Genomic DNA, 24,281 nt, shown 5'->3' with positions numbered 1-24,281 from the left:
GTAATTTCCATATATCCAAATGTTTAAACTAAAAAGACTTCTGTCTTGTATCTCATACCCTGAGGTCCTTGAATAAGCCTAGTAGCTCGTCTCCAGACTTTATCTAGCTCCGATATCCTTTTTGCAATATACAGAACAAAACTGCACACAACATTGCAGAGGAGGTTGTACAAGAGAACTGTGCAGCTTAAGCATAATCTCCTTTAATTTGTACTTGACACAGTGAGCCATGTAACAAAACATCCTATTAGTCTCCTTAATCACTTCTGTACTGTTGTGCACAGGTACAAGCTCAATATGACTCAGAGGATTTTCTTACATGATGTACATTAAGATTGCAGAAGTAAAAAAATCCTTCTGTGGCTCAACCAACAATATATGATGCTGCTGTATACAAAAACTCATGCACCCCACTCAAAACATTTATACTTGGAGAATATCATATTGTTTATACAATCTGGTTATTCTATATGTCACTTAATAAAATAAATTCATAATAAGCATGTCCATAAAACCTTCCAAACTGACAAAGATTTAAGTGCATGGATTACAGTGTTCTTATACTTACGGCCAAAGAAAAACAAATTACGTGCCAAATGAGCAATACTGTATGTTAATGTACTCTACCGCTAAAGTTTGCCAAGTTTTATGTTATCTTTTATTGTCCAATAAAAAAAAAAAAAAAACACTTCGTACTTTTTGTAATCTTAATTCTATATTATGATTTGATTTTTCTGAAGATACCAAGAATTACAGTGAAAAAGTGTATAAATTAGTGATGTTATGCAAATGAAAGAAGAAAATACACCATTTAAGAAAGTTTCATGTCCATTAATATTCTCTTTTCTACTATGCAAGAGGATTACTTTATTAATAAAAAAAATATCAAAAAAAACATTTCTGCAATATGCTCAAGACGTTTCTTAAATTTTACAGAAAACACATCACCACACTGACAGTACAAAACCACTGTATCCTTCACAAAAAAAAAGTTGCTTATAAAATGAAAAATAAGGGTAAATCTATAGGATTCAAATATACTTGGTCTGTCATGAACATACGGATTTAAGATGCATCTTTAAATATCAATTAATAAAATCATTATTTGTAAAACTATGCTTTTATCAATGGATTCTGTCGGCAGAATAGTAAATATTGAGGTGAAGATAATCTTTGGTGTACCATTTGCTGATAACAGCATTTCTGAGGTGATTCATTAAATAAAAAGGCTTCAAAGGCAGCTTTAATACTCGAAACCATAAGATGTCACAGTTAAATTGTTTGTCAGCTGACTAATACGATTAGGCCAGGGTAAAAATATCAATGTTCTGATTAATCGTTATTTTTTTCTTAAAAAGATTCACTACAGATTCTTAAAATTTCAAGATCAATCTTGCAAATCTCTAGCCTACTCAATTGTTATATGTATATTTGTGCTCATCTTCATTTTTGCCGTCTGATCTAGTAGATGTCTCCACTTAAATCAGATGTGTGGACGTAATATGGATTAAAACAGTGCACTGATAAAGAACAACTGTATAAAAGTAAAGCCCTATGTAAGCTGTGCAAATCACAACAAATCTGAGAAATCATTTATCTCGATTACACCCAGAAACATAACCTCAGTCGACATTCAAACGAGTAGAGCCTAAAAAATCTGCACTGGAGACAGTATTTGGCTCCATGCTTCTATTTAATTCACCTAATGCCCAAAAAAATAAAATCTATAGCAGTTATTTGTAAAGATGAGACCCTCCACTGTTGTTGAGGACAAGGCCTTTCGACAAATGATACAGGTTTTGGAACTGCATTATGCTATATACCGAACAGAAAGTAAATGAGTGAAGTTATAGTACCTAGGCATTATGAAGTTCTTAAAGTATCACAACATCTCTCATGTCACTACATTAAAAACGACTGGACACCTGTGCCAGATGTGTTGCAGATAACATCACTGAATGCCACTCACACTGGGAGCAACCTCACTTCTAAGATGGCTGGCTGTTGTTCCAAAAACCTTTCTAGCGTTTCAATATGCTGTTACATCATGGGACCACATCAATCCCAAGTCTGCGTGTTGGCAAGTCCAATAAACATTACTTCTCTTTAAGCACATGGCTAGTTGTACTGCTACGATGGAAAAAGTTTGCAACATGCTTCACCTAGCCATACAAGCATACAACTGTTGGAATTTTCAGAGCAGCCTGTGATACCAATAGGAGTGTGTGTGCAAAGCAGCCAACGTGAAGTAGCTCCATAAGCTGTACTGCACGGATCATATTAGTGACGTTGTCAGTCATGATGGCTTGTTCTTTTGTCTTTTATGTTCCATTCATTCAATGCCCCTGTCAACTTGCATCAGTTCTAGATCCTCGTTTTAAAATGCTTCCTTTTTGTCCGAGGAGATACTGTGAGGAAACATTTTTGAAACTGATTAATCAGACTGCTACACACGAGCAACTGAAGATATGTGTAACTTGTAGAATTATTGAAAGACACAAGCCTTCCGGCTGTATGTTTAATTTTGACTAATTCAAGATTATTTTAAATGTCCAATAGGTGAATAATCTTGGGTAACACATGAATATGTTACTGAATATTTATTAAGAAGCAATATATTTTATAACAGTATTATTCACAAGATGATACAGATGTTTTATAAAGTAGATGTCAATGCATTGTATTAAAACAAGGAGCCCCCATAACATGCGTGGGGGAATGTTAGTTAAATTATGGTGAATTCTGAATGAGTGCAGTGCTCCGATTTTTTTTTTTTTTTTTTAAAAAGGGCAATATTTTGTTCCACAAGTTATAAATACTGATTTTAACTTTTCATTACTAATTAAGTATTGCTTCTTAAATGTCATTCCATGCTTATCCATATGTTATGAAGTCACTATGTAGACACCCTTCATATAAAGAGTTCCTGAAATTTAATACATGTTCTCTGTAATCTCTAAAAATGCCAGCACTTCAAATATATCAGTACACACTAATTCAATCAAGATAAAATTGATATTGTATATTGGACTTTGTGAATCGAAACTAAATAGAATCAGGACACTGCTGACACCTAGCCCAACATATGAAGACCACCTTGTTCCAAGCATAAATAAAGCTCTGAAAATAGACACTTTGTCTACAGGGGTTCTGCATAGAATGCTGTGCGAATGAAAGTTTTGTGAGGTACAGTTTATAATACTTCAAACTTTGAGTGGACTCTACAATAAGGGAACACTATTTCTTAAAGGTTTTTGCTGCCTCAAAAATGAATTAATTTTATTTTGTGCACAAACACTAAAATAAAGAATAATCTGAAATAATCAATATGAAACTGTGAATATGTATATACATATTTATATGAATGCATAGGTTTTTAATTGAATAGAAGATACTGAACTTTAATTTTTATGTCTGACAAACTTCAGAAATCTAGCAATTCAGCTTGGTTGTTGTATTTATTAATCCATACAAGTGCTTCAAGCCTCGGTCTCACTGGAGACCAACATAAAAGAATAAACTATGTAAATGACACAAAAAAATTGCCAAATTACATATGACCGAAGTGCTAGCATATTAATAGCAATTTTGCAATGGAGATGATGTTTAATAGCAATTCTGTCTTAATTTTTCAGGTTTAAGATATATGTCATGGTCAGGTCAAAACAATGCCACATTCTTGTCCTTCATTGCATATATTAAAACATAACTATACTACTTATATAAAGCAAATGTCATGATAATTTACATTGAAGAGAGGAAGACATGACAGATGAAGATAACATAAATGAAACTTGATGTGACAGACTAATGTCATAGAAAGCTACACAAAATCATGTTGACAGTACATAAAAAAAAAAAATCAAAGAGTAAGGAAGATAATTTAATGACAGTCTGTGAGAATTAAGTAAGAAAGCATGGACTCCTTTGGTTTAGAACTCTATGTAAAATGAGAAGTAACCGAACAGCTAAACAGGTTGTTTTATAACAGGAATTGCCAAAAACAAACAACAAAATATTCAGACTGAAAATGGTGTGGAAAGTAAGAGATAGTACAGTAAAGCAAGAATACTGGTGCCCTGGAGTATATGAGATGAACATTAATATCTCAAAAAGATGTTTTGTTAAAAGCAACAGTTGAGACAGAACAAAGAATGAAAGAAAAGTGGAACTTGAGGCCACAAGGAGTGTCAAAGAATAGTCCCATCCCATCTGGATGTCTGATTAAATAAATGGGTGCTATGTGGTTGATGTTCTCCAAGAACTGCGCTATTGGGACAGAATGGCTGAATTTTAAAGAAAGCATATTCTGAAAGGTACTGTAATGCCTCAAAGGTCCTAGGATACTGCTATAGCTTTTGGATAGCCCTCTTGAGTTAGTATGGTCTACCACTTTGTGGAGGAGCTGTTGTTGCTCCTAGATCATTCCACTTCACAATATTTGCACTTACAGTTGACCAGGGCAGATCTAATAGAGCACAAATTTCATGTATGGACTTACAGAAACAGTGGCATCCTATGATAGGGCCACATTTAAAGAGGTCTTCAGTATGACCTATTGCATTGTCAGTGTCCGTCAATGAAGATTGCATAGCTATGTGCTTGATTTTATATACTTGAAAACAATGGGTGAGACTGAAACACTAAGTTTGGAGAGGTGTTCACATACATTTGGCCGTACGGTGTGTGTGTGTACACTCACACAGTGGATTCAGAAAGGATGTAGACCTCTCCAGTTTTCTTTTTTTTTTCCCCACAATACTCCATGCTGCAACCTTATACTAAGATCTCTTAAAATTTCAGTTTCATTTTAGCACAATGCTGCAACATAGCAAAATGTGAAAAAAGTGAAGAGGTCAGCATACGTTCGAAGTCTGTTGTACATACACACACAGCCCAATGTATCGCTTCTTCAAATAGTCTGGCGCCACCTCATGTCTGACTGAGCCAGACCAGCCTTCTACTGTAATTATAGATACTAGTATGCTTTTAAACTTGTAGACCTCATAAGGCAAGAGCAATGAAAGAAAATCCAGCAGAAACAAACATGTATGCTTAGTTAAGTTATACAAATGCAAATTAAAACTGCTCCAAAAAAAAAAAAAAAAAAAAAAATTTCCTGAGAATGAAGCACAAAAGGACTGGTTAGGTGGCCTTTTGCTTTTTGGCCTTATGCACCCAAAATCTAGAATAATTTATCAACAGAGATGTATGAAGCATGTAAAAAGAACTTCTAAAAAGTTTATTCTGACCTATTTATAATGCATTTGTTGACAAACATTAAAGCTATTTTACGATTTGCATTTGTTCACATGGGCATATGTGGCTGATTTTATAGAATAAAAGTATTGCGTGGCCCTCAGTATAATTTTACCCGTTCCTAATAACTTCTATTTTCTTTGTTCTCTCTTTCCAGATCTCTTGGTAGCTCTATATGCTAATAGTATCTGGCCACCTTTGATGCCGGAATGTTTGAATAACACTACCTCTATGATGATACTTTCATCACTAAATCTTCGACACAGTGATTCTCAACATGTAACATATGTATCACTAGTGAGAAAGGGAGCTGCTGCCAGGTATGGCAGTGAACATTTGGGGTACAACGTAATAGCTCCCTCTTGCTTCCCACCTTCTGATCCAATCCACTCCAGAATCGAGACTCATTGGGAACTACATGTCAAGGCTGTTAGATTTTTACAAAAGACATTGCCTTAAAATCTAAGTGTCGTCTTTCTGTCCTGGAACTCAATAGAAGATATTTAAGGTTTTGTAATTACGAATTTTTCTATTGACTCCTGACAAGTTCAAAAAATACACTTTTATACCAAGAGATCCACGGATGGGGGAAAACAAAAGCTACCCTGGCAACACTGGGCAAACAACCCAGTCCAATGGAAGGTACATTGGAACTTGCTGGCGAGACATATCCTTACAGTCAAAAATCAAATTCACAGGTACTTGTACAGCTACAGGGCAAACCATACCCTGAACAATATAAACTTTGGAAGAGCACATCAACTACAGGGAAAGAACAAGACCAGGAACCAGACTGTGATGAAAGTATGTTGAAGTGATTAAGTGCTATATAAATAAAATCTATTATTATTACCTACTCTAACTTATTTCAGCACAGTGATGTTGCCACTTGAACCCATAATAAAAACAATTTATCAGTGTATAACATGAATATGTTCATGTAAGCATGATTACTACCACTGTAGTTTTAGATAAATCCTCTTGACAGAAAGATTGTTAAAGAAGGTTTATGGTTTCCTGTATTACCATACTAGAGCTAAACCATACTAAAACACCTGACAGACATCATCTTTTGAAATTACATGCTAAAATCTACTATGGTGCAGCTGCAAAGAGTGTATTTAAACCCAAAATTAAAAAGCAAAATACCCAGAATTAGAAAATAATACAAACATAAAGAACATAACTTTGTGAAACCTTAATAAAGTAAAATTTAAATGCATTATTCTATTAAACATTTAAAGGTAAAGGGATGAAATCAATGCACTATTACTACCTCTTACTGCATTACATTTCCCTTCCATACAAATACAGTACCTCATAAAATGACTGCAATACCGGAGAATTAACTAGCAAATGAAGCTTCATGGTAATATGAACTTAATTCAGATTTCGGAATAAAAATAAGACACAAATTAATCATGCACAAATACTTGAAAGAAGTTCCTATGACATTAGAACGTTCTTAATGCAGCATATTATATGTACACTTTTCAATGAAAATAAAATTAAGCACAGGACAAACACTCTCATGAGATATTAAAAAATATTAGGAATAATCATGAGGCTAGTGCAAAGCAGAAATCTCAGCTTGGGAATAAATTGTAACTACTCCAGTAAATGGAATGAATTCATCTTACCGAGAATGTAAAACACCTTCACCAACTTTTTGTGCGTGTAAATATTAAAAAAAAAAATGCTGTTCCAGTCTCACTGTCCAAGCCAGCATTCTGCTCTTTAGGAAAAAAAGGGTTGCCAATAAAGGTGTACTAGATACACAACTTTGTATCCAGAGGGAAAATTGGCTTTATAAGTATACACATGTATTTATATACATATACATACCAGAATGACTAAATGCAAAGAAAAACTATGATTTGGCAGTTACAGTCATAACAAGGCATTTTGGTAGGAAGGAGCCCCAGTATCATTTCTTGACACTTCTGGTGATTAATTTGTTGTCTGAAAGTACTCAGTGTTAGTGTGTCAAAGAGAAGATGTGTAACATTGTTCATAGTTGCACTCAAGTTTTTTTTTTTTAATTCACTACCACCTCCAGGGGTTCCAGAGTGCATCCCATAACGGTGTCTGCTCTTTTAATTAACTTGTTGATTCAGTAGGACTCTTTTGAAGTGATGTTACCAGCATAGCACACCGCAGCATTGAAAAAAAATCGCACAGACCAAAAGAGAGTTGTGCAGTATGTGAAGGATGCCACTTAACCACGTCAAAGGAAGTCCTCTATTAGGAGAGGAAAAAAAATATCTGCTCTGCCCTTTCTTATATAGTTTCTCTGTGTTATGAGATCAGTCCAATCTGTCAATGATGTGGACCCTCAAATACTCGTGATAATGCACAACCTCTACATCCACTCCCTGAAAAGCGATCGGGTATAAACACAAAAATCTAAGTCAACAATCAGTTCTTTGGTTTTGCTGATGTTAAGTTGTAGAAAATTCTTTCTGGTACCAAGAAACAAAGTTCTCCACCTGCCTCCCATCCTCTGTCTCATTCCCCTTATCAATACAAGCTATACGTAAGTGCAGAATCATCGGAAAACCTCTAGCAGTGATGTGACCTGTTGCTATATTTATAGGCAAAAGTGTAAACAACAACAACACAGTCATGTCATTTTCAATGTTGATAAAGTGATCCGTCACACCAGCAGCTAGTAGAGTAAAATTAACTTATTCAATTACTTTTCAAAATGCACATTTTTCTATCAGACTCACTCAGGTTCAGGGCCTTTCAGATACAAGACTAGATCCAGTACAGGCTGGAGAGCCTATCCATCCATCCATCATCCAACCCGCTATATCCTAACACAGGGTTGCAGGGGTCTGCTGGAGCCAATCCAAGCTAACACAAGGCGCAAGGCAAGAACAAACCCCGGGCAGGGCGCCAGTCCACCGCAGGAGCCTATCCATAAAAGTGCAAATACTTACACACCCATATGCACTCACACAGGTCCCCCAATCTTACAGTTACCAATCAATTAGCTGCCATGTCTTTGGGATGTAAGAGGATGCCAAAATAACATTGGAAGGATGTGCAAACTCCACATGGCCAAAAAACAGGCTAGGATTTGAAACTAGAGAAAAGGGATGAGGATTTAAATGTGGAGCTGCAACACAGAAACATCAATCACAGCATTTTCCCTGGCATAATCGAACTTTGGGCACTCAATGTAAGTGACTGTGAAATAAAGCACTTTCAAAAGCAAACAACTCCAGTTCAAAGTGAGAAATTAAAGTTCTCAAAAAAATTATTTAACACTAGATAAATTTCAGGTAAACAATGTTTAAAAAGATATCACAAATGTCAGATAAAGATACATTAACTGAACCGAATATGCAGTGAAGTAGACGGACAACTTGCTGTCATCATAGATTGTATAGTAAATAAAGTTTAACAGACGTAAAATAGAATGCAACATACAACGCAGGATTTTCAGTATCACGTAAAGTTAAATAATAAAAACATCCTATACTAACATCACTAGCACAAGTTCTTCTATTGTCCGTTTTTTACAGCAGGACTGCAGAAAAGGTTGAACACTACCATCCTATCATACACCACCACTGTGAACTATGGGGTTAGGCATAGGAAACCTGCCTGGTCCTACACCGGTCTGTCAATGGTAGAGGGGGCAGTATGGTTGGCACAGCCCCCTCGACCCATGTGTACAAGTATGTGAACACACGCAGTAACGCACGCGCAGGTCCCGTACAGGCTGTCACGCGCGATCCTGTCTCTCAAGGAAAAGCGGGACGTTAGAACACTCCAAACACAAACACGCTGACAGACACTTTGAACTGCGTCACCCACAGCATGCCCCCCTCCCCCGTCCTGTGCACCTCCACGGCTGCATTCCCAAATGGCCAATTTCAGGAGACCACACAGCCGCACATAATCACGGGCGGTGAGAACGCAACGTCCTGTTTACCTTCCTGACGCCTTTGTAGATATAGAAGTAGAGTTCCCGGCCCACATTAAAGCAGATCCTGTCCCCGTTCCCTGACTGGTCATTGACGTTCACGAAGGAGACTTTAACGGGGTTGGAGCCCTGCGAATTAAAAGGCACCCTGTTGGGGCGGCTATATTCGGAGTGTGTGAGGAGTTTGTAGACACCTTCCCGGGTGGTGAACTGAGTTTTGATTTCGTTCATCTCCTTCCCTCCTCCCTCCGCCGCCATCTTGGAAATTAGCATTCATCCTGCCTCAAGCCCGGATCTTACTCACTGCGCCTGCGCACTGCCAAAGACCGCCGTCCGCCCCCTTGCGTTGTCAGCTGATTGCGCGTTTCACGTGCGCCTTTTGGGACAACAGGGAGAGTAGTACTGAGACCACGCCCCCCGCCGCGTGAGGTGTGCTTAAACAGAAGTGGAAGATCATTCCGTCAGCTTTGGCATTTTGTTAATGGAATTATTTTTGTGCTTTGAATCGTCAAGATATATTACGGGAATAACATTAAGGAATTCATGCATATTTTTAACATTACATTTGCGATGTTAAAATAATAGGTATACAGTCCTGTTAAAAAGTAAGTACACCCCGTAGAAATTGTTCGTGTTTTCAAAACATTTGAACAGGCAAACAGTACATAAAAATAAAAGTAATATACTGGAATGAAAAGACAAGGGAAATTTTACTTCTGAATCATTTATTCAACAAAAGTATCTACAGATGTAACGATACAGGCGAGAACAATCAAAGTCATCCCGGACTTGATACTCTTGACAGAGTCGGAGAATTAAACCTGTTTAATCTCGAGCAGAGGAGACCGCGTGGGGTCCAGATCTAGGTCTTCAGAATCCTCAAAGGCATTGATTAAGTAGATCCTGCAGAATACTGTCAATAACGCAATCGAGGAGACTAATGGAAGTGCATTTAGGACAGAGGCCAGAAAGCACTTGCTTACGCAAAGGCTTGTGGGAATCTGGGACAAACTGCCGAGCCATGAAATTGACGCAGAAATGTTGGCAACCTTTATAAAGTATCTGTATGACATTTGGGGACAGCTTAGCTATTAGCTAGCTAAACTGATTGGATAGATGGACTGGATGGTCTCCTCTCGTTTGTCACATTTATGTATACTGGGAAAAAGTAAGGCAACCCTTGGCCACAGAACCTGGAATTGCCCCTTTAGCAAAAATGACTTCTTGTAGGCTTTTGCATACTTTCCAACCAGTCAACTTGGTGATGTTTTTGACCACTCATCCATGCAAAATTCCTTCTGTTTCAGGATACCTGTGGGTTTTCTTGCATATGCTGCTTGTTTCAACCCCCACACAACGTTTCAATGGAATTTAAATCATGGTTTTGACTAGGCCAGTCCATAAACCTCTATTTCTTCTTTTTGAGCCATTCCTTGGTGGATTAGCTAGTGTGCTTCAGAACTTATTGTGTTGAAAGTTCTGTTTTCTGTTCAATTTCATTCTTCTCAAGAACAGCTTTATATGACACAGAATTAAATTTTTAATTTGATGACTGCAAGCTACTCAGGTCCTAAAGTAGCCAAGCAACCCCCAACCATAACGATTTCACCACCATGCTGCACATTTGGTGCAAGGTTCTTCTCCTAAAATGCTGTCTTTGTTTTGTGCCAAACATGTCTACTGTTACTGTGGCTAAACAACTCTTATCTTTTATTCATCTGACCACAGTACATTGTTCCAGAAGGCCTGGTCTTTGCCTAGATGTCCAATGGCAAGCTTTAGTCTTGATCTAATGTTTGGACAGCAAAGGCATTTTTCCTGGCACACTTCACATGTGGGTCAAATTTGTTGCATTTTTTTTCTGATTGTAGATGCATACACTTTTACACTAATTTTTTTCAAGAGTTACCTGCAAAGAAATTCTGTGATTCTTGGAGATTTCTTTTAGTATTACGTGTTCAGCTCTTGGGATAAATTTGCCTGGCTGGCCTGTCCAAATTAGCAGTTGTTTGAAATCTACACCACTTGTAGATGATTTTCCTTACAGTGGAATGATTGATTTCTGATTATTTGGGGATCCTCTCAAATCTACATACTCCCTAAGGAGATTCCAGTCATTTCCACCTAATCTGGAGCAACTGATTCTAATTTTATGGATATGAATTGTTGATAAACACTGGAGTGCACTTTTTTCCCACAACAAATCTGCATTTGTTCATTTAAATTATGAGAATGAATACACAATTTGTTCAAGTATATCACCTTTATCTGTAGACACTGTTTGCCTGATAATCTATTGTTTGCCTTTTCAAATATTTTGAAAAAGTCAAAAATTTCCATAGTGTTATTAATTCATTATTTCATGTGATTTTAATACATTTTTGGGTGCTAAATTAAAAAATAAAAGCCATTTTTCTCCATCATGTAACACTTTTTCAAATAACATATTTTTTAGCTGTCAATTATAGAATTTTATTGTTTTTGCACTCTAATTACATATCAATATTTTATTTTAATACTGTACTAATTTAAGATTTTCTTCTATTAAAATCTATGTTTAAAGCAAATCGATTATTTTATTTGAAAATAAGGTTCATAGTTGGGGACCTGAAAGTTCTTTGTATCTTACTGAGTCACCAGTCAGGGCATACAAAATTCCTGTGTTTTTTTGTGTGAAAGGGGCAGCAAAGCTAAGAAATGACATTGGCTTCAGAGGGATCGGCCAGCTAGAAAATAACTACAGTTTCGTGCCAAAACCTAACTTGGTGGATCTAGATAAAATGCTGCTACCACCACTTCATATGATGCTTGGTTTAACGAAGCCGTTTGTCAAAACCCTATCAAAAGATGGAACCAGTTTAGTGCATTTGTGCCAAAAGGTTCTGGGTTTGTCTGAAGCTTAATTGAAAGGTGGCATTTTTGCCAGACTTAATATTAGGAAACTGATTTCTGGTGCAGGATTTGATGGTGCAATGGACAACCTAGAACGAAAGGCTTGAGTATCATTCAAAGAAGTAATTTCTATGTTTTCAGGTAACAAAAAAAGTTCCAACTGAAAAATTGTGAAAAAAAAATTAGTTAAGTTTAAGAAATTGAGTTGCAACTTGTGTCTCAAAGTCCACTTTTTGGATTCATAATTGGAATTTTTCCCTGAAAATCTTGGAGTAGTGAGTATGAACAGCAGGATTAAAAAGTCCATTAGGATTTCAAAGACATTGAAAGAAGGTACCAGGGACACTGGGGTGTCCATCTGATGGCGGAATACTGTTGGATGTTGGATGAATACAACAGAAGAAGTATACAAATGATGGACCACCAAATAAAGTTTTCAATGAAATAAGTAAGAAGTGAGAAAAACTAGAGAAACTATTATTGTTTTCTTTACATATTTGAAAATACTAGACTGACCAAAAACTTTTATGTTAAATTGGTAAATAATTAAATAATATAGAAATAATTTAGAACAATTTAGAAAAATGTTGCATACATGGGCTGCATCAGGAGTGGGCAGGAGGAGGAGTATAGGGACCTAATCAAGGACTTTGTTAAATGGTGCGACTCAAACTACCTACACCTGAACACCAGCACAACCAAGGAGGCCCAGGCCCATCATGGACCCCATGATCATCAGAGGTGACTGTGTGCAGAGGGTGCAGACCTATAAATACCTGGGAGTGCAGCTGGATGATAAATTGGACTGCCAATACTGATGCTCTGTGTAAGAAAGGACAGAGCTGACTATACTTCCTTAGAAGGCGCGCCCTCTTCTACGTGGTGGTGTGCTGGGGAGGCAGCATAAAGAAGAGAGACGCCTCACGCCTGGACAAACTGGTGAGGAAGGCAGGCTCCATTGTAGGCATGGAGCTGGACAGTTTGACATCCGTGGCAGAGCGACAGGTGCTGAGCAGGCTCCTGTCAATAATGGAGAATCTACTGCATCCTCTAAACAGTCATCTCCAGACAGAGGAGCAGCTTCAGCGACAGACTGCTGTCACCGTCCTGCTCCACTGACAGACTGAGGAGATCGTTCCTCCCCCACACTATGCGACTCTTCAATTCCACCCGAGGGGGTAAACGTTAACATTATACAAAGTTATTGACTGTCTGTATACCTGCATTGTTATCACTCTTTAATTTAATATTTTCTTTATCAGTATGCTGCTGCTGGAGTATGTGAATTTCCCCTTGGGATTAATAAAGTATCTATCTATATTAATTTTTAACTTTTCATGAAATTTCTTTTCAATTTTGTGCTTTAATGTTCCATCCATTATCCAAACCGCTGAATCCGAACACAGGGTCACGGGGGTCTGCTGGAGCCAATCCCAGCCAACACAGGGCACAAGGCAGGAACCAATCCCGGGCAGGGTGCCAACCCACCGCAGGACTGCTTTAATGTTACTCAATGGAAACAATCTAATTATATATTTTTATCGTATTCATGAATGCAAAGAAAAATAACTTCACGAACAAAACAGTTTTTATGGGTTTAATTTTGCAGACCTGTGTAATTCTATATAAGAAGATTAAAAATATGTTGCCAATAAATTAATGTAAATAAATTATGTTGACGATAAGTAATGTAGTTCAAAATGTATAAGAGCCTTTTTATTTCAAGAAAACATAAAAGGACAATTATGAAACCAAATATAAATACAGGGTTTGGGGGTTAATTATACAAAAGTTCTACATATCATCATAATATAACATTCTCAGTCCCACTTAATCCAATTAAGGGCTACAGAAGGCAGTAAAAAGGCAGGAAACAGCTCTGTAGAGAGCAACATACAGAGAATGTGCAGTTTTCACAAAGACAACATCTAGGTTCAAGATTCAAAACCATGGTCCATGAGAAGGCAGTGTTACCCACTGTGCCCATGATTTAATAATGGAATTAAAATACAGAGTTTATATTTACCTCAGAGATGAGATGATCATAAGGTCATGATCAAAAGCAAATTTTTTCGTGGATGCTGTTTTAGATTATGATTATGGAGCAGGAGCTAAGCCTAAGAGTGAAGCTTTTGATTTACCTGTCAATTTACAAGCCTGTTCTCTATGAATTAGTGCAATAGCAGTAGACATTGTTTCAGACTGTGATGTGAAACAAGAGCTAAATCTGTACACAACATTTTTATTTTACCACTTAGTTTATATCCCCATCCTCATCTACTGCATGGTCACAGACTTATCTTGAATACAAGCTTACAAAACGATGTTCCAGAGTTGCTGGGCTCCTTCACAGTGATAGGTCAAGGAGCTCAGCAATGAGGAAGATCTAGAAAAGTCAGTTGAGGTGGTTTTTTGGAATGCGTAATTGGTGCCTCCTCCTTCTTCTTTCAGCTGCTCCCGTTAGGGGTTGCCACAGCAGATCATCCAAAATTGTTGTCCACATATTGATTTAGCAAAATTTTACACCAGATGCCCTTCCTGACACAGTGGTAGCACTGCTGCCTCACAGTTAGGAGCCCTGGGTTCACTTCCCAGGTCCTCATTGCATGGAGTTTGCATGTTTTCCCCGTGTCTGCATGGGTTTCCTCCGGTTGCTTCAGTATCCTCCCACAGTCCAAAGACATGCAGGTTAGGTGCATTGGCGATCCTAAATTGTCCTTAGTGTGTGCTTGGTGTGTGTGTGTGCCCTGCGGTGGGCTGGCACCCTGCCTGGGGTTTGTTTCCTGCCTTGCGCCCTGTGTTGGCCTGGATTGGCTCCAGCAGACCCCCCGTGACCCTGTAGTTAGGATATAGCAGGTTGGATAATGGATGACCTTCCTGATGTAACCTTCCCCCTTTTTCTAGGCTCACGAGGTGGAAAATATTCAAACTAAAGAAATAAAACCCAGAACACATTGGTGGCACTATATCTCCCCTGAGCCGGCCTGCAAGCATCTGGGAATTCTCCAGGAAGTAGTTGCTAAGAAGAGAGTGGCCTGGTCATCCCAGCTCTGAGTGTTGCCAGTAGCACTATAATGGATTAAAGAGGATGAGGTATAGTGCCACTTTAAACATCATGAGGAGATACGGTATCACATTGACTGTAAGACATCACTTCTTAAAGTTTACTTGGGAACACATCATGGACTAAGAAGATAAAGATACAGGTGCAGTAGAGACACAGAGAGAGAGAGAGATCATACATGGCTAGTGAGAGGCTTCAAAAACACTTAACCAAAAGATGGTAGCAAACAGTCCATAGCCAAGGAAGCTGGGCCATATCAACATCACTTTAAGAGTAAAGTCAGTGAAAAATCCTCATATTATATATATATATGAACTGTATGTAGTATATGAAATATATAAACTGTACACAAAATCACACCTTAAAGGGTTGACTGGTTACTGGTGATTCCAGTGACTGGGGCACTCTGTATGTCAGTGTGAGTAGGCAGAGGCCACCAGGAATGGTAAGCCTAATTGTTGTAAAAGGTGCTTTTGAAGTATGGTATCTGCCGAGTAAGAGGTCTCAAAGAGAGTTGCAGGAGGTCACAAATCTAACAACCTCTTATGGAGGGCAGCCAGATGCCGTAACTCCCTGTGACCTTTTAGATAAACATTGGGGCTCAGAAATAGATGAACAAGTACTCTTGTTTCCTCCAATAAGCCAAGGACATACATCATACATAAGCTCAATTCTTATTAAGACTGGTGACCCATTAAGGGCTAGTTCCTGTGTACGTTCAGATCTGGCTCCTGAACTTGTGCACCCAGTAGTGGACAAAGCAGATGAAGAAAAAGCATGACTAAGCAAGCAGAGTAGTGTATTGACTGGACTTTAAACCCCAATTTGTTGGCTCAGCTCCTGATATTAACTTACTGTACGACACTAAGCAAGACACTCAACTTGCCTGTGCTCCAGCTGTAAAAATGTGTGAAGAATTGTAACATCTCCTGAACTTAAAAGTAACTTTGGATGAGTAATGAAACAATGAGTATAGTATGTTTAAACTATTTGTTTCTTCAGGCCATTCCAGTAGGTGGCAGTAATACATCCACAAACATGAAAACAGATAATACAGTACAGCAAAAAAGAGACTCTAAATCTTGGTGAAAGGTGTAATAATAATAGTATCTATAAATCTATTTTAAGGATTGCAGAACTGGGTCTTCTGACCTGCATTGAATACTAACCCATTACAAGGCGCTTTCAAACACAAACTCACACCAGACTAATACCAGGACACCAGTTAATCTAACATGCATATCATTGAGATGTGGGAGGAATTTGGAGTACAAAGGGAAACAGACATGAATGCCAGGAGACCAGGTAACACAGACAGTGGAGGGGCTAGAAATCAACCCATGAGGTAGCACCACTAAGCACTGCAGTGTAGTATTGTCCTATGTTAACACTAACATCATCAACAAGAATAATAATAACAAAGCAGTTTAAATACCTCTGATGATATTTGTTTATTTGTCAGCTTGGCCAGGAAGCTACTGCAGCTCACCACTAAAGCCCTTTAAAATAAATATCCCAAAAAAACAAATACCAGTCAACTAAAAATCACCTGAAGCCAAACATCTTGATTTTTCCAATTCCTAATAATTCATACCACTTGTCAAACTCCTGTTCATTTGTGTGGTGCTTGCTCACTGGAACATAAGAATTGTTTAAATAAGAAAAGGTTCTTAGGCGCAAAACAGCTTGTCCATTTCTATTCCACTAATTTTTGTATAATATCCTCAAGCTATATACGATAGGTGCTGCTTTCAATTGTACTAACTAGTGATGTGTTCCATTTATTTGAATACTCTTTTTGTGTCTGTCTAACAAATCTTGCCTGAAGAAGGGGCCTGAGTTGCCTCGAAAGCTTGCATATTGTAATCTTTTTAGATATCCAATAAAAGGTGTCATTTTGCTTGACTTCTCACTGCGTCTATCTAAAATATTCCTAGGGTCATATCATTTAAACCCATAATGAGGACCTACCTTTCTCTGTTTATAATTTCATTTAATTTTCTAAACTGCTTAATCCAGACCAGGGTCGCATTGGGGTGGGCTGCAACATATTTTAGCTAGCATTAGGAGCAAAGCAGGAACAAACCCTGGACAGGATGCCAGTCCATGCAAACAAACCCATGCTCACACACCAAGAACACACTCTGGCCAGTTTGGCATCACCAGTTCACCTAACCTGCATGTCTTTGGACAGTAGGAGCAAACTGGAGCATCCAGAGGACACCCACGCAGGTATGGGGGGAACATACAAACTCAACACAGGGAGGACCACGGATGTCAATCTGAGTCTCCTTACTGTGAGGCAGCAGCGCTACTACTGCACCACGCTCTTATTGTGATATGTAACTGAATCCTTAAAATTATGCTACACAATTTATTTCCTTCTTCCTCACCCTTGATACTCAGTTGGTCTTCCTATATGTATACACCAAAGTTGTACATATACATATACTACAAAAAGCAGCATATGAAGTAATAAACTTGAATTATTATTAGGGTGCCATGGTGGTACATTGGATTGATTTGCTCACTGTGCCTGAAGTCTACTGCTCAGCTCAGGTACTTTTTGTGTTGATTCTGCATGGTCATCACCTGCTGCCAACACAAAATGATCCCCTAATAAGTGCTTATGCATGTCAGTCTGTTCTCTGATTAACTATTTTCTGTCTCCATATCCTGGTACAGAAAAAAATAATTTAGAAAATGTCCTGCCCACCTTTACTCTGAAAGCTTGGAAGGGTCTTAAATGGATAATGTTCTAATCTCCAACTGAAACATTTAATGGCAAGGTGCAAAACATTCAAACCTCTAATCTCATCCAGTTATCATACAGAGGATTGCATGCTGTAGAATGTTTTGGGATTAGTGCTCAGGAAGATGTGAATTTGTTAGGCATCCAAATATATCTAAAGCAAAGGCATTAGAGAAGGATGAATATTTTACAGTATGAACATGTTTTACTTTGTTACAAAGCTGTAAATTGGTTACATCCCTACTGTTCTTGCTCACCCTTACCTAAACTCGCCAGGCACTGAATAAACAACTTCATTGTGATCCCCAAATCCTACTATCTTATGTAACCCCCTCTCACCTTTGCAAATCTGACACAGCTGAACTCGCTTTAGGTTTGTTGGCCAGTCTATTTTGATCAAGCTCAAATCGTAACTAAAGCTCAATTTTCAGTCTTAGGCTCGACTCCAATATTTAATTGTTACTAAGCTGACTGTTCTGAACTTGATGCTGATTCCACTGTATTGTCTATTGCTGCTTAATGTAATTCAATTCTTGTGAACATCTGGTTTATTGTTTTATATTATATCTTGGCACTTTGAAATTTTAGACTTTTTCCCCATATCTTAATATCTCACTGTTATTATACTTGCAAATTATTATGTTTTCTATTCTATTATCTTGTTTTCCCTTTTTAATCTTAAATTAATAAAATTTAATCTTTTATACTTTTTAAAGTGTCTTATTTTGTTTTTCTCTGGGAAACTCAGTCAGTCAGTCATTGTCCAACCTGCTATATCCTAACACAGGGTCACGGGGGTCTGCTGGAGCCAATCCCAGCCAACTCAGGGAGCAAGGCAGGAACAAACCCTGGACAGGGTGCCAGCTCACCACCGGACACACACACACCCAGCACACACTAGGGACAATTTAGGATCGCCAATGCACCTAACCTGCATGTCTTTGGACAGTGGGAGGAAACCCACGCAGACACAGGGAGAACATGCAAACTCCGCGCAGGGAGGACCCGGGAAGCGAACCCAGGTCTCCATATTGCGAGGCTCTCTGGGAAAGGCTCTATGAAAATTGAAGACAGCCTGTTTTACTTCTCTCTCTTTTTGAATTATGGGCTCATTATATTTCCAAAGTCAATGTGGCTATCCTTACCATTTTTACACTTGTTGCTTGTTCAGGAGGATATCCATTAAAAAGCAGAAGTTCTTCCAATTCCCCTCAAAAATGAAATTTGAAGTCAAAAATCCATCCTCCATATCTTATAAGCAAATCTTGCTCTTAACTGCTGATGTAACAATACTGGTAAATTCGATCTTGGCCCAAAATTTATATTCTCTTAAATAATTTCAGCAAGAGAAAGCATAGTGGCCCAGTGGTTAGCAGTATTTGACAATCCCCTGGTTTAACTGTCCTGTGTGGGTATTGCAAATTCTCAGAGTCTTCTTGGGTTTTACTCTTCAGTCTCAAAGATGTGCAGTTTTGATGAGTTGCTGACACAGATTTGGCCCCATATGAGTGTGTGTTGGTGTGTGTGTGAGAATATCTTGCTATGGATTATGCAAACTGTCCAGGATTGCTTTCTGCCTTGTGCCAACCCACAACCCTGTATTGGATAAGTGGGGTAGAAAGCAGACAGCTGTATGATTTCAGAAATTCAAAAGTAAATCATATATTTCCATTTTAAAATGCAGGTAGTAATGAAACATTATTGCATGATTTCCAGTGGAAGTAAAAAACCAAAAGAGATTCCCTCTAACTCGGTTCCCAACCTTTTTTTGGCCATGCCCCACCTAGGCCTCTCTAAAATCATGATGTCCCCCACTGTAACATATACCTTATACTTATTATTACCTATTCAAAAAGTGAACTCCTACTCACTCATTAATTTGGTCTAAACAAGCTTCCAAAGAACATGGAAACAAAAGAGGGAAAGGATAATTGACGTACTGTACTGACAAAGAAATCACTAAGAAATTGTTAAAATAATAATATAATATGAAAATACAGCAAATGTAGTTTTGAAAACATATAAGAGACATGATATTCATAAATATAAAATAACTTTAATGACACCTTTTTCTGTAATATTTAGATCATTTTATATTTTTGTTATATTGCAAAATTTTTTTTTTTTTTTTTAATATTTTTATTCTATTAATTTTCATTGTAATCATTCCATACAAACAGATCAATTTATAACCCAACAAATTTGAAAACAAATCAAACCCCACCCCTGAGAAGGAGAGCTTAGCTAAAGGAAAATTTCTTTAAGCTTTTTAATAAGGCAACATTAGACAAAAGAAGGGGAGAAGTAAATATCTATATAAATAAGAGATGGAGAAGGGAGTTAAATGCAATAATAGTTATTTCTCTTATTCTAAAATAATATTGATTAAATCCTGCCAAGTTTTGAAAAAATTTTGTATAGATCCTCTAACTGAAAATTTGATTTTTTCCAATTTCAAATAATATAAAACATCGGTTTCCCACTGACTTATAAGAGGAGAATTAGGATTCTTCCAATTTAACAAAATAAGTCCGCGTGCCAAGAGTGTAGTGAATGCAATCACCATTTGCTTGTCCTTCTCCAATTCAAGTCCATCTGGAAGGACACCAAACACAGCTGTTAGTGGGTTAGGAGGGATTGTGATACTAAGGCTGTCTGAGAGGCACTTAAAAATTTTTGTCCAAAATGATGTTAGTTTGGTGCAGGCCCAGAACATGTGACCCAGTGAGGCAGGAGCTTGGTTGCAGCGCTCGCAGGTCGGATCCTGGCCTGGAAACATTTTGGACAGTTTTAAGCGAGACAGATGAGCTCGATATATAATTTTTAGTTGAATAATTCTATGCTTTGCGCATATAGAACTCGAGTGAATTCTCTGCTTTGCTACCTTCCACTCCTTTTCTGATATATTGATTAAGAGATCTTCTTCCCAATGTCCTCTTGGATCTTTGAAAGGTAGGGACTCTAATAAGATTTTATATATTACGGAAATAGTGTTTGATTCCTCGGAATTGAGCAGTATTTTTTCCAGCATTGTGGAGGGTGCAAGGTGGGGGAAATCGGGCAATTTCTGTTTAACAAAATTTCTAATTTGAAGATAGTAAAAGAAATGTGTAGCTGGGAGGTTAAATTTTGAACGTAATTGTTCAAAAGATGTAAATATGTTGTCTATATAAAGATCTCTGAGCATTTTAATCCCAAAACTTTTCCAGGTATTAAAAACTGGATATACTTGCGAAGGTTGAAAGAGGTGGTTCCCTTGCAGAGGTGCCACTGATAAAAGATTTTCCATCTTAAAATGCTTCCTAATTTGGTTCCATATTCTGAGTGAGTAAAGCACAATTGGGTTACTGTATTAGTATATTTGCGATAACTTTCATTTATTGAAGAGCAGAGCTGGGAATATAAAGAAGTACTACAGGATTTTACTTCTATTGCAGACCAAGCCTGTGTATGTGCATTTATTTGTGTCCAGGTTTTTATGGCTTGTATGTTTGCTGCCCAGTAATAAAACTGAAAATTAGGTAAAGCCATGCCACCTTCTGCCTGAGGTCTTTGTAGGGTCGCTCTTCGGATACGTGGGTGTTTTGAGTTCCAAATGAATGAGGTTATTATTGAATCTAACTGTTTAAAAAACGATTTATTGATATATATTGAAATGTTTTGAAATAAAAAGAGAAGTTTAGGAAGGATATTCATCTTAACAATGTTAATTCTTCCGGCTAGAGTGAGATGAAGCGTTGACCATCTATGCAAGTCTTGCTTAATTTTTTCCATACAGACGCCAAAATTTTGTTGATAAAGAGCTTTATGTTTACTTGTGATATTTACCCCTAGGTATTTAAACTGATCTGATATGGTAAAAGGTAGGGTGTCTAATTTAATATTATATGCTTGTGAATTCACTGGAAAGAGTATACTTTTATTCAGATTAATTCTAAGACCAGATATCTTTTGAAATTCTGTTAGTGCTGTTAAAACAGCAGGGACAGTGTTTTCTGGGTCCGATATATATAAGACCATATCATCTGCATATAGAGAAATTTTCTGTTCCAGTCCTTCTCTGACAATCCCCTTTATCTGATAAGAATTTCGGCAGTGAACCGCCAGTGGTTCAATAGCGATTGCAAACAACAGTGGCGACAAGGGACATCCTTGTCTGGTACCACGTTCTAGTTTAAAGTAGTCTGAGCAAATTTTATTAATACAAACTGAAGCTTCTGGACTGGTATACAGTAGTTTAATCCAAGCACAAATATTCGGGCCAAACCCAAATTTCTCCAATGCAGTGAAAAGGTAATTCCATTCGATCATGTCAAATGCCTTTTCTGCGTCTAATGATAGTAATATCTCTGGGGTGTTTGATTTTGCTGGTGAATATATAACATTAAACAAGCGTCGGAGATTTGAAGATAGATGTCGGCCTTTAATAAATCCAGTTTGATCTTGTGATATTACCGAGAGCAGCACTTTCTCCATCCTTCTAGCTAGGATTTTTGAGAGTATCTTAACATCATTATTCAGGAGTGAAATTGGTCTATATGATGCACATTGTAACAAGTCCTTATTTTGTTTAGGAAAGACGGTGATTAATGCTTGTCGAAATGTTTGAGGTAGTATTTGGTGGTCTTTAGCTTCTGTAAATGTTACCAATAAGAGTGGAGCTAGCTGAGTGGAGAATTTCTTATAAAACTCTACGGGGTAACCATCAGGGCCTGATGATTTCCCGCTTTGTAGTGACTTTATAGCGTCTAGTAATTCTGTTAGCGTTAGAGGTTTATCTAGTTCCTCAGCACTTAAAGCATCTATTTGTGGTATTTGTGAATTATCCAGAAATGCATTAGATTGCGTGTTGTCTTCTTTGGGCTCAGTGGAATATAAAGACTTATAGTAATCTCTAAATGTGTGCATTATTTTATTATGGTCGATGATTTCTTCTCCATTCTTGTTGGTGATTACTGGTATTGCATTGTGAACTTCTTGTTTATGAATTTGTTGAGCTAAAAGCTTATTAGCTTTTTCTCCGTGTTCATAGTAATGCTGTCTAGACTTATAAATAAGTTGTTCAGTTTCTTTAGTTGTTAAGATGTTAAGTTCTGTATGCAGGGCCTGCCTTTTCCTGTGAAGAGCTTCACTTGGACGCCTGGCTTGTTCTTCATCTATTCTAGTAATTTCATTTCTTAGCTCTGACACTTTCTTGGTTTCTAATTTATTTCTATGGGAAAGATATGAAATAATCTGGCCTCTTAAGAAGGCCTTTAGAGTTTCCCAGAGTGTTCCTGCAGAAACCTCTGTGGACGTGTTTGTCTCTAGGAAGAAGCTGATTTGTTTGGATATAAATTCTGTGCAGTTCTCGTCTGCCAATAAAAGAGGGTTAAGACACCATCTGCGAGGCGAGTACGAGGGGCTTATTGATTTTAGCTCCAAGACTAGAGGGGCATGGTCAGAGATAACAATTGTGTCATATTTGCATGATTTAATTGTAGGCAGGAAATTATTATCTATAAAAAAATAATCAATTCTTGAGTAGCTATAATGCACTGGTGAGTAGAACGAATATGTTCTTGAGTTTGGGTTAAGAAACCTCCAGGGGTCTGATAAGTTGTGATCATTTAAAAACTGTGTAATTATCTTTGCAGTATTAGATGTCGTCCCCCCTGTCACAGGAGTCCTATCTAAGAGTGGATTTAAAACACAATTAAAGTCCCCAGCCATTATAATTTTATGAGTGTTCACATTGGGAATGGATGCAAATAGATTTTGCATGAATTCCTTATCATCAACATTGGGTGCATAAACATTTATCAAAATCATTTTACTGTTATATAAGTTGCACATGACCATCACATATCTCCCTTCAGGGTCCGACACTACCTCTGATGCTACAAATGGAACTGTTCTATGTATGAGAATTCCCACCCCTCTAGTTTTCTTTATAAAGCTAGAATGGAACATTTGGCCAGTCCAGTCTTTTTGTAATCTGAACTGATCCTTGGTTAGTAAGTGGGTCTCCTGTAGAAATACTATTTTAGCGTTTAAGCCTGTTAGGTGAGAGCATACTTTCTTTCTCTTTAATTCGTGATTCAGGCCTTTAACATTCCAGCTCACAAAGTTAACTGTCCCATCATGGAGACATTGATTCTGAGTTTTTAATGTCATTTTATAGTTTTAATTGGTAATATGGCAGTTTTAATCTTAGTTTCAAGATTCCCCATGAGTTGTTGCATGTTAGCCTGTTGTTGCATTGATATTTATAATTATAAGGATTATAAGAATAGATTAGATATAACCTGCTCTCCTTCTCTCCCCCCTTTATCCCCCCACCCCCCCATTTTGCCTCCCCACATGAGGCTAGACCCCACTTCACGATGTTCCAGTCC

General features: G+C 37.6%; 1 protein-coding gene across 2 annotated transcripts in view; it reads right to left on the bottom strand.

Moving 5' to 3' along the window:
* The window catches only part of wdr20a (WD repeat domain 20a), a 59,620-nt gene extending 50,102 nt beyond the window's left edge, over positions 1-9,518 (bottom strand). Inside the window, exon 1 of one of the 2 annotated variants that reach the window (XM_028821165.2) lies at positions 9,501-9,518. Coding sequence is in view for 1 of the 2 variants with exons in the window: in XM_028821164.2 (XP_028676997.1) it covers positions 9,206-9,469 (264 nt within the window). In the remaining variant the exon portion in view is untranslated. The other variant, XM_028821164.2, reaches the window with a different exon arrangement.
* Between the last annotated feature and the right edge of the window lie 14,763 nt (positions 9,519-24,281).

This window comes from Erpetoichthys calabaricus, chromosome 16 (assembly GCF_900747795.2).
Source record: "Erpetoichthys calabaricus chromosome 16, fErpCal1.3, whole genome shotgun sequence".
Lineage (NCBI taxonomy): Eukaryota > Metazoa > Chordata > Cladistia > Polypteriformes > Polypteridae > Erpetoichthys > Erpetoichthys calabaricus.
Note: the sequence above shows the minus strand (reverse complement) of the source record. Positions and strands in the feature narration are given on the sequence as shown.